The 12,695-nt window shown below is 32.1% G+C and overlaps 1 protein-coding gene across 3 annotated transcripts in view; it reads right to left on the minus strand.

Annotated features, from left to right (window-relative positions):
* NIPBL (NIPBL cohesin loading factor) overlaps positions 1–12,695 on the minus strand; it is a 201,077-nt gene that overhangs the window by 83,399 nt on the left and 104,983 nt on the right. For all 3 annotated transcript variants that reach the window (XM_045439988.1, XM_045439979.1, XM_045439996.1), the window contains exons 9-10: positions 11,935–12,561; positions 4,265–5,890 (exon numbers count right to left, since the gene is read on the minus strand). In XM_045439988.1, coding sequence (XP_045295944.1) covers positions 4,265–5,890; positions 11,935–12,561 — 2,253 coding nt within the window. The remainder of the gene's footprint in view (positions 1–4,264; positions 5,891–11,934; positions 12,562–12,695) is intronic.

Consider the following 12,695-nt stretch of genomic DNA (forward strand, 5'->3'; position numbering starts at 1 on the left):
GTGTGTGTGTGTGTACGTTAATCAACTGTTTATGTTATCTGCAAGGCATCCGGTCAACAGTAAGCTACTGGCAGAGAAGTTTCTGTGAGTCCAACGTTATACATAGATTTTCAAGTATGTGGTGGCCAGTGCCCCTAACCCCCATGTTGTTAAAGAGTCAACTGTACTATGATACATTAACCTATATAATAAAATTAACTTACTACAATATTATATTAACGATTTAATATTATACTATGATATAGTATACTATGATCTATCAAGTAGGTATTCATTATCTTAGTATAGGTATCAGGCTCTTGTAGGGGAGGATTTCAGTAACTTTTTTTAGAGTAAGAGAGAATTCAGTGTGTTCTTCATAAATAGAAGGTTCTCTCACAAGTAATTATTTGCTATCTTCTCGCCCCTCAATCATACATACACCTATTTCTAACATATAGGAAAACTTTATAGAAGCAACCAATGTATTATAGCGAACATTTAGTAGTTTAACTGGTACAGTAATAACTGAGGTGAAATAACTGCTCCCAATATGACCGCAACCATTACCTAACCAAATGAACCCTAGGGTTTAAACACTGTTGACTATTTGAGCTGTTAGAGAAGTACACATTCCCAGTGAAAACCATTTTCAGTAACTGTTTCATGGTTTAAAGGCCATGATCTCAAATATAGATGGTATGGGATATTTCTTAAAAGTAGTGAGTTAAGTGATACAAAATGATACACTGGTTGGAAGGAAGTATGTGGAGGAAGAAAAAAAATTATTTCCTTGGACATAAAGCTAAAATATCATGAGACATTCTGGAATTGTAAATAACCAATCAAATTGTTAATGTGTGTGATTACAGATACTAAGCTGCTAATAACACATAAGGCAGGCTAGCTGATGAACATGCCAGTCTTAAAGACCTCTTAACTTCATATTATTTTAATTTGGAGACATATTATACATTAGGGTATATCAGGACAATAGTCTAAGAATATTTTAACAATTAAGATACTATTTTTGGCATTTCAATATACTGACTGAAGTATAATAGAAGATATTTTAAAAATTTTAAAGGTTTTAAAAGATTATGTTGATTCTCTGTACCCATCCCCCACTTGAAAAAGAAGAAACAAAGTGATGGTAAGACAGAAGATGAAAGAAGCAGGATGAGAACAGAAGTCATACTGAGCCAATCTGTAACAGCTATAGAGCAAAGTAAGAAAAAGGGTAAATTAAACAGATATAAATATGAGTAAGTTTTCTTGGGATCTTAACAAAAAGTAGGTAGTTGACAGTGTAAAACAAGTTATAACAAATTTTAGGGGACACAAAGTTGAAAATTGTGTAGCTCTTGGGTTAGGGTCTACTGGTAGGAACATAAAAAATGAACACACAATTTTAATCTGCATACAAATCCTCTTCTGAAACATGGTGGCAATAGTCATTCAACGGATATTTAATATGCTAATTAAGCACTAGGTATTATGTTAGGTACTGGGATATACACATATCCCCATAGAAATAAAACAATGTCACTTTACATTTAATATGGTCACACAAACAACAAATATAAATAATATTTATTATAAGTTATAAATCTATACCCCTACCATTCAAAATTGATCAGCTTAAAGTATACTCAAGGAATTTTAAACTATTCCTAAAGAATGAATATTTTAAATATTGACATCAGGTAAAAATATGTAAAAGACAGAATTTCATGACTCTTCCAAGAAAACCTACCAAGAATTTTGGCCTTAGAAATCAACCACAAAAGTATCTCAGCAATACTCAATACAATTCCTTTACTTAGAAAAACACCAACATGTCAGAATATGTGATTCTCTGTGACTCTCCAAAAGAAAGTCCCAAGTAACGTGTGCTACACAAAGGGTAGTTATGCCACAACTATGCTTCCTATGTAATTAAAAAAAATTCACAATTATGTAACTGTGCTATTGCTAACTTAGTAGCAGACATCTAAGATAAAACCAAAATTAGTATACTAAAAAATAACAGATATGAATTCTAAGGTATAAATAAAGCCAAATGATATACATGGGATCCTGAAGTGAATCTAAGCATTAAAATAATATTTTTAATGGAAATGTTCACTTAATAATAATTGCAGATCTGGTAATATATGTGTGTATACGTACTTGCACATGTGTACACACACACACACACACACACACACACACAGAGCCTACTCTAACAGGCAGACACACCCAGATAGCCTACTTACTAACATGAATACGTCAAGTATATACATTCATGTTAAAAGTACATTTAGGAGGAACATGAATTAGTACTAAAAAGTTTACATTCACAGGCAATGAAAAAACCAGGGGAAATAGTACAGCAGTTACTATTAGGAATACTATATTAGGAGCTATATTCGTTTCTTGATGTTCAGTTGTAAAGATTCTTTGTTAGGACAGAGCTTAGAAAGCAAGGCTAGCATAAGTTGACAGAGGGCAGGGGAGAAAAAGACGGTCCAGATCAAGGGACAAGAGGGTACCACTTTCCATCTTTCTGACTCTTCTAAAATTGTAGCTTATACTATGTATAAGCCATTCCCAAAGTTTCAGCGAAAATTTTAAAAAACAATCTGTATCTAAATTCTAGTGCTGGCCACTACATTCTAACAACCTCTTTTACATAAGCAAGTAATTCTGAAGAGATGCATCTAAGTCAAATAATAAAGACTATTAGTTACACCTGAAGTCTTAATTTTTTAAGTCTGACTGCTATAATTTAAAATCTAAAGCTTCACTACAAAAGGATAAATATTAGTGATAAAGACAATCTTTTTTCATTTTTGAAACATAAAATTAAATAGTGAAAAAATAAACATTTGATAAAGACCAAGTAACAGTAAAAAAAAAAGATCAGTCATGAGAAGCGACTTCTTTGAATAAAGAGTTCTTAGTAGTAATACTATGTTTTCATTGAGCTTTTTTTGATAGACAAGATACAACATTTTACAAAAATAATAATAACCATTACATCTTCTGGATCTCTTAGTACACTGCAGTGCTATACAACACAACTTTTTATGATGATGCAAATGTCCTCTATGTGTGTAAATAAGGGAGCCACTTGCCACATGTGGCTGCTGAGAACATGAATTTCTTAATTTTATTTCAAGTAATTTCCATTTAAATAGCCTAAGAGTCTAGTTGGCTATCCTACTAAATAGCACAATTCAAGAGTTTCATAGTCCTATAAGTAAATATAAATCTAAGTTCTTAATGAACCTCTTTCACAGAAGGAGAACTTAAAAATCAAACTTTCACCTCTATTGTCTTAAAATCTGTATCTTAATGTATTTATATTGCATGGGCTAAATAGGTCTTGCCACACACCATCATCAAATTATATATACATATATATTGTATATATACTTATAGATTTTTAAAGCAGTATACAAAGGAATACAAAATTATATTTTCTGCACAAACTGCCATTGTATTTTCAATACTTAAGACTTTCTTTTTCCTGGAAATAATACTACTCAAGTAACCACAGGATTTAACTCAGCAACCATATAATAAACAAAACAAAAAACCCACCCCAAACCTCAAAACTAATGATTTAACCCAATTTAAGAGGTGAATACTATTCCCTATTACTTTTCCCTAGAAAAGAACAAAACTATATTTTTTAAATAAAACGTCTGTAACTAACCACCTCTCCCACAAAAAGATAATAACCTTTTATATAACTTTCTAAATTATATAAATTTAAACTATGCATCAATAATTAACATACATAGGTATGTAAGAAAATAGTATTGAGACACAATGTTCTGAAGAGCTTATAACATTGATTTTTGTATACCATATAGCTTTCCTGAGATGTTAGAAATTAAAATTCAATATACTACCTCCTTATAGAATGGAATACTTCTACAGTCTGAATAACTTTTTAGGAAGTTGTTATATACATCCATCCTAATCATTCATTTGATTAATAAGCAACTTTCAAAAATACATGAAATAACTAAACAGCAAAAGAACTTATCTCTGAGTACCAAAGTAAAAATCATGACTACACCGAGTAGTTCAAATAGAGGTGGAAGACAAAGAATTTTCACTGAGAACTTTTTATTTATATTACTGAAAACAATTCATTATTGTTTTATATAAATGTTATGTTTTCATGTAGCAGTGCTTCAATTTTTGTAAATTTCCACTTTTTTAATCCTTAGTAACCCTATAACTTGAAAACTAATTAGAATACAAGTGACATCAGTGTAAGTATTCTTACCTTTATTTGACTTTGATGGTTTATTCTTGATAGGTTTAAGGGAACTTCTTGATTTATCTTCTCTATCTTTAATAAGTTTCTGAACATCATCCAAAGACAGTTTTTGCAGCACAACTACAGGCTTAGCTCCTTTATTTAGATCTTCAACTAATCCCATTTTTTCTACTTTGTCTTTCTGCTCTCCTTTCATTTCCATTTTCTTTGTCTCCTGAGTAATATTACCATCTTTATCCCTCTTGATTTTTGGAATGACAAAATTTTTCAATGCACCAGACCTGCCCCCCAACAAATAACTTGGAAATTCTGCCTTATTGTCAGGATGAGCTTTGTTACTGTCTACTTTACTCTTATTGCCCTCTGTCCTTTTGTCATCTTTACTATTTGGTGATTTAAAACCAGGCTTATCAGGTCTTGATTTATTAGAATCTCCTTGTTTAACACGAGGACTGTCAGGCCTTGATTTTTGCTCCCCAGAAGATGGTCTTTCCCGTAAGTCCCCTGATTCATGTCTATGTTTTCTTTCTAGTTTATCAGGTTTTGAACCATCAGATTTAATGCCATGTTCATTTCTATTAGAAGATCTCAATGTTTCTGGTCTTCGAACCCTGGACTGATCCCCTCGATGTCGCTCTGATTCACTCCTGTCATCTGATTTTTGTTTACTATCATGGTCGCGTCTTAATGACTCAGAAATAGATCGCCCATCAGGTCTCTGCTTTAAGGCTTCAGCTCGTTCTGATTTTAACCGAGGTGAATCAGATTTAATATCCTGTTTATGTTTAGACACTTCAGGTTTTTTGTCTGTTGATGGCTTTCCAGAATCCCTCCTATTTTCGTGCCTATGTTTTGGTGTTTCAGGCCGACCTTCATTTTTTTGCTTTGGAGTTTCAGGTCGGCCGTCACCTTTCTGCTTTGGAGTTTCAGGCCGTCCATCACCCTTCTGTTTTGGGGTTTCAGGGCGCCCATCACTCTTTTGTTTTGGAGTTTCAGGTCGGCTTTCACCCTTTTGCTTTGGGGTTTCGGGTCTTGCCTTTGTTGTTTCTGATCTGCCATTATTTTGTTTGTTGTCATTTGGTTTTAGGTCAGACAGTCTATTTTCATTCTGTTTAGGTTCGGCTGTGGTGCTCTCATTTTGTTTGGATTCAGTTGTTCTGCTCTCATTCTGTTTCAGTTCTTCTGTTTGTGTCTCAATTTTAGTTTCTAACTTACTTTCATTTGACTTTGTCTCCACCAATCTGTTTTCATTTGGTTTAGATTCTGTCAATCTACTTTCATTTTGTTTCATTTCACTCTTTGAAAGCTCAGCATCAGACTTTTTTTTAGGAGTCTCAGGATGGTTTTCTGGTGTAGATTTAAGATTTCCAATAAGATCTTCCTGAAGAACAGAAATAGGTGCATCATTACATGGTTTGATTTCTTCAGGCTTTTTTATGGAGTCTGAATCCTGAGTTATAGAAGCCTGAGAGTCCACTCTTCCTGCCTGATGAAGATCAATGCTAACCATTAATGCTGGCCTTGACCCATTTCCCGTAGAACCCGTCTCCTGAGAAGCTGGTCTATTACCTCCTGTAGCACCCCCAGCCTCCTGTGGGTAAGAATCTTGTTTTCTTTTTTTCAAAGGCTTATCTGAAATTTAAAGATAAATATTCAGTATCAGTAATAGACACATATTCTTATCTTATTAAAAGCCATAAAGACTTTGATATTTAAATCGCAATGTTTTTTTTTAATGTGGTGAATGCAAATGTCAATATGCATGTATAAAATAGCAGGCATGAATGACATAATACTATTAAACCAAGGTTTAAGGAAATATTCATGCGTGCAGTACCTCAATAAATATTCACGACTACAGTAACAAGTATTTAACAGCATATTTGTTGAGTATATAAATAAGCCCAAGAGTATAAAAAAACAGAACGTATAATACATTAAATACAAACATATATTTATGTTTGTATATATAAAGGGTAAACCAGATTCTTTACATAAGAATAAGGAAACCAGTTATAAATCATATGTTCTCATTTAAGATCATTTTAACCATTAACCAAAAACTAAGTACTGCAAATCTGCTGACATACTAAATAGGAAACATAAGGTTTTACAACATGTAAGAGAAGTACAGAAAAGAATAAAACCCAAAAGAAAATAGAAATCATGCCACTGAAAAAAGATAAATGAGAATAAGGTGGAAAAAAAGAATTAAACAGCTTGTCATTAACCTTTGATTCAGGATTCAAATCCTTCAAGGTGTCAACAGCACAAATGGAATTTAAAAGCTAACATACAATCAGAAGTATATTTAAAATAAGGAAATACATTAATATTATAAGTATAAAAAAATGAGACACATATAAAGACTCTAGATAAATCCTGTCTTAATAGCAACTTCCACTTAAGAAAAATGCTTTGGCTCTTCCATGTAAAGTTCTAGGGATCTATATATTGGCCTCATTAAGAAACAATTTACAGTATTCTGAAATGTAAAGACAAAAATACACACAAGCACAACTCTACCACCACAATAAAATGCCAAGGTATTTTTAACAGTTAGGTACTTCTATGCATGATTCCACTTGACTCAAGAGGCTGCTTGGTCATTTTCTATAAATTGAATCTCTAGTTAGTTCTTGGAAATAGTTATAGTACCTTAAGGTTTTGTCTGCTTTAATATTTACTTGCTGAATTACCTAGCTATGTTTTAAAGGTCATTTTAACTCATCTTTGTAAGAGAACCTCTAGATTCTCTTATGATATTCATCAATGTGATATAAAACCACTGAAGGAAAACAAGGTTAAAAGACAAACTGACCACTAAAACACAATCCCTTATTGCTAGAAAACCAAGTTGTGGGAAAAAAATAAATAAATAATAATGGTAATGTTGCTTTTACACACCAAAGTTCTGTCATTTTGTTTTCAAAGTGAGAAGCGGCAGTTCATTCCAGCTTAAAGTCTAGTAAAATATTTTACTAAAATTAACTTCAAATATTTGCTAGTAATTTTTTGTACAAGTCATTCTGCTGCTTATTCAGAAGTCAAGTCTACCATCACATAAGCTCCATTTGTAAAATAACTATATAATAATAAGAAAGTATATTATCATCTACTTTCCCCAGTAAAAACTACCCTGGCAAGAACTTACATGAAACTTTCTGCATCAGTACTTAAGAAGAAAGCACTCAGAATACTAAATTTATATTTCCATAATTTTATTTTGTAATGTTCTGCCACACAAAATAATCTTTATATCTTACCATAGGGCATACCAAATAATTACTACCTCATAAATGGGATGCCTTACAACCTATACCCTTAAATCTTTAGGACAAGAATCTAGAAATCTAAATAGTATAATCTAGTTGAAGATTTTTAACATATTTTTCAATGAAACATGCTTGTGAAAGTTATTAAAATGGTAACCTAAGGATACTTAAGTACTGTAATGACATCACAGATCTCAGGCATCTGAGAATTTCTCTTAAGAAATCTGTGGTTTGTCCTTTTATTAATATGAGCAATCAGTCTTTCTTCTGAACATTAACATTAAAATATCTTGAAGGCTAAATTTTAAAGGATCACAAAATACTTAAACGAGTTTATAGATCATTAACCTCATTTCAATTTATAATTTATCAGTAAAATTAAAATTGGGTGTAATTTAATTTCAAAGGAATTGTCATGTTTGACTTATTTATCTTAAACTATAGATGCTATGGTTATAATAAAAATGTATGAAAGCATTTGCACGTGAGTAATATATTAAGATTGGGAAAGATGTTGTAATTTTTTCTATTATGCACAATATATTGCTAAGTACAAAGTTTTAATTTTTCAACTATTGAAAAGTACTTCACCTCTTCTGTAAAACCGGGAAAAATTCCATTACTGCTGCAAGGATTCTTGAATATGTTAAGAGCACGCAGGTTTGATTCACTTGATCTGATTCAGTTCCACCATGAACTTATTCCTGTAAAGTGGCTCTGAATCTGCATGTCACTTTTGTCTATCCACTTTTGTTATCAGTCTTCATTACATCATAACCTTCACCTAATGATGGAAAGCCATCTCTATGAAGAATAATTTCAATATTTAGGACGCTGATTATCTTTAAGCCCTCTTCAGCACTGGGTACCATAAGTTTAGCTATCAGAATGCACAGAGTCCTGAAGAAAATGCATACAAAAAGATACAATATTTTCAAAACCAACAATACTTGTCATCTAGATGCTGATGTGAAATGAAAATAAGATCTAGCCATTAGAGAATTTCTGAACTTGATTATGCTTGTAAGAAACAAACTATAACACTTGCTTAAATCTACAAGTGATAACTGAAAACACTTAAAACAGCACAGTTATACACATGGTAGCCAATTATGAAAAATGAAAACATCCCATCCCTAAAATGCAGTATAAACTAAGTGGCTAACTGTCCTGTTCCTGTCTCCTCTCTTATTCCAAATGAGAGTAGGTAATTTACTTTTTATAAGGGTTATAGTATAAGAATATTGTAACATTCTAAAAAACATTAGTAGCTAGGCTAGGCCATTCCTCACACTTGCTAACATGGAAAGTGGACCTTGGGAAAAGATGAAATAGGCAAAGATGAACAAAGAAACCCTCTCTGTGAAAAAAGAAAGCAAGAATTTTCAGCACACGAAGGAGATATTAATGTCTATGATAGATCATCCCAGAAGCAAAGATGAATAGCCTTTTAAAATTAATTTATGTAATTATAGACATTGGAAATATGAGCAAAAGATGGAACAAAAAGGTCCTTTGAGAATATTATAAAATATTAGGTTACAGAGAATTAACCTATCAGTGTATATAAAACTATCCAAAGAAGGGAGAAAAGGCCACAGGACATCAATACCTAGCAGCCAGAAAAGTGTCCTCTGTACATGGAACAGAGGTCCATTAGGTCTGCCACAGCTTAGGTAAAGTATCTCTTAAAATTATTCTATCCTTATTCTTGAGTTCCATAATTATCAAACAACCATGTGTGTTAAACTTTCTAATCTTATTGACAAGGTATAGTTTTTCCATTTCTGATCTATTGAAAGGAATGCTTCTCTCATAACAAATGAATAAAATGGAAACAAGCTCAGACCCCAGAACAGAGCTCTCAGTAAAACAAGTCGTGTTGTGTATTCCATACCACCACCAATACAATGCTTATAAAAAAGTTCTCAGCGCCATACCTTAGAATGCAAGGTAATTATCAATTTCGCAGTTTAACCCTAAAACGCAGTGGTAACTAGTAATAAATTCATTTCAAGGAAATATTTCATTTCTCAAGGCCTGACTATAAAACTACTACCACTTCAGACAATGTTGTTTTTATTTACGATCTTACCTATGATCTTAGAGCAATACACCAGACCTTTAATCTTCCCAAATTTTCAAGATAACTGCTTATACATAAAACACTGTCCCATCACACAATGTAGAAACTGAATATAAAATGACAGGATTCAAATCACAGGTGTTTGGTGGCACCTAAATTCCAAAGGTGTTCAAATAAAGCCATGAAATAATGGGAACATGGCTTTCAGGAAACAAGTCAGAATGACAGTACGAATACGAGGTCGGCAAAATCAGTATAACCAATTTGGAAAAATACACATACTAAATCATCTATATCAAACTAAAGACCGAGTAGTTCCAATGAACATTTATCCTTTAATCCTTATAGCACCAGATACTTCTGTAAGTCAACTTACAAAGTTCAAAATTGTAAATCAGCTCTGTTCACTCAACTTTTCAATTTATCTTTGTTAGAGCCACACTATCACAGATTATGGAGAAAACTGATTAGATAATTAAAAGTAAAATATATATTACAAGTTTCTGAAAGAACAGGATGCTGTTTGCTGAATTTGTTTTATTCTCCCTAAAAAAAGTTACCAGTCTAAAATAAGTTTGCAATTAAGCAGTTAGCCTTATTTATTATCCTTATTTTCACTTGGTTTTTGAAAGTAAAAACTTAGGCTTCAACAAATGTGATACAATAAAAGTTCAGAAAAGAAAAAACAAGTTCACCATTTCCTATGTTTTCGTTCCTACCAACTATTTAAAAAAAAAAATCACTTAAAAAATTAAGCACCTTTTTAAGAACATAATTTCCCAAAACACAGATTAAAATGTCATACAAAAATTCAGTTCTCAAGGCAACTAGTATTTCTCAGTCAAGAAATTACAATTTTGTTTCTTATAAAACTGTCATAGGATTCAGGAATTTGGGATTAATATTACCAACAGAAGATAAATAATACTGCTGTCTTTACTTGACATGCATATACTTTTATAAGAGGTTAGAAGAGGAGATACATTTTGGAACCCATATGGTTACTATTTCCTGAACCACACATTACTAAACCAGAAGAATAAGCAACACTTCATTTCATCCTTAACATCAACAGTTTAGCAGTTAAAAAAAAATTCCAGTGCCCTAGCCAAAAAAATAAAGACTTCCACCAATCTCTTTACTTGCACCAATCTGTGATTCAGGCACTTAGAAAGCATCATAGAACAACAATTACTAAATAAGGTCTATTTCTTCAATAATGTTAAAAAGAGCCATCATGAGAGACAGGAAATACAATAAAAATCTTCAGCATGTTTCTTAGCGTAGAAACATAATTATCTAGAAATGATCCTGTCATATAATGAACAAGATCATATATAAAAAAGAGTTCTAACCAACACGAAGAAGTTTTGTTTTATAATTATCAAAAAGAAAATATGAGAACTATATGTCAATCTAGAATATTTAACTAGAAAATTGAATCTTATAGTATGCTTTGGTTTGGGTAGTCAAACGTGTATATGAATTTGTAAATAACATCAAATCCATAAACTACATTACTAATTTCAATTAATGATTCATCAGTCTCTCAAAAATTTTAAGAGTTTTAACATAGAGTTCACCAAATAATCAATAATTTAATAGGGACTTTCTTTTATTTAATTATAATTTTTATAAGCACAAAAAAAGTCCATAAATTCAATGAATAGGTGTCTTGAAACTCCATCCTAATATACTACTCAGACAAAAGGGAACACTTAACTCTAATCACCAAGAAAAGATCCTTGATCCTTAAGATTTGCTACTTAATATAAATTTAAAATTCTTTCCCATAATTTTTTACAACAACAAAATCCCCCAAACTATATTAAAAGACAGTAGGATTTGAAACTGATTATTGACTGAATTAACTAATTTGAAACAGGATTATTAACTGAACAAACATACACACAAACTTTTCTTAAATGTACTGATTCAAAATAGTTTTATAGCAGTTACCCTCGTTTTGACAGAAAAAAAGGTGAAGATGCAGAACTAACATAACTTATGGAAAACACAGATGATAGAAACACTAATGTTCAATTTAGTAGACAGTCACAGATAATATCACTTGGTACATAATAGGTGATAGACCTGTGATACAGAATTACCAAATCTCAGACAGTTGTTCCAGATAAAAAATGAAATTACGAATTTAACTTCTGAGGTGTGAGCATTAGTAATAAAAACATAATTGAGAGACATAAAGAATTATAAAATATAATGAAAAAAAAGAGTAACTAAAAAAAACCTTTTTTACATTATAATTACATATTTGCCCAGAGTATGATGTGGGAGTAATGAGATTATTTTACCTTTGTCTTGAACTTCTTTTGAAAAGCGCTCCCTTTCAATAGCTGATTCTCTCTCTATTCGTTCAATTTCAGCCAATGCATCCAATTCCACTTCGTCATATATAGGTCCCTGTTGTGATACCTGCTGCTGATTCTGTACCACAGAAGTCTGGGGCTGTTTTGTAGCAACTGAAGTGTTCTGTTGTAAAACAGGCACTTGATTTGCTGGAAGGAATGCTGTTTGTTCTTGCTGCGACAAACACTGAGCAGCATTTAGTGGGCGGTTTACATCCTGTGGAGTAATGGGTGTTTTTGAAGTCTGTCCTGGGTACTGCACATTAAAAGGAATATCATTTTCTGAAACATTGCTATTTTCCATACCAGAAAGCATATCCTCTTGCTGGTCCATGTCTGAAGACCTCACACGAGAAAGTCTTAATGTAAGTTTAGTAGAGTCCTTGGATGGAGAACTAATGATATCATACATTGCAGCTTTCTCACTCTGGTCTTTTTCGTCCTTGCCTAATTTCATTTTCTTTTGCTTCTTCTGCTTTCTTTCTGGAGAATCTAGCAAGATGTCTGGTGGAACATCTCGAGGTGATGAACAAGGTAGAGGCTGAGACTGAAGGATTAAAGGTGGTCTTGATCCTAGAAAAGCAATTCAACAGGAATGAACAATTGTGCTAGTTTTATGTTTTCGTACACTGATAGAAATACTAAATATGTGACAATATAGTAATGCTAGAAAAAATATTAAGGAATTATCCAATCTTAGCAACTTA

This window comes from Leopardus geoffroyi, chromosome A1, assembly GCF_018350155.1.
Source record: "Leopardus geoffroyi isolate Oge1 chromosome A1, O.geoffroyi_Oge1_pat1.0, whole genome shotgun sequence".
Classification (NCBI taxonomy): Eukaryota; Metazoa; Chordata; class Mammalia; order Carnivora; family Felidae; genus Leopardus; species Leopardus geoffroyi.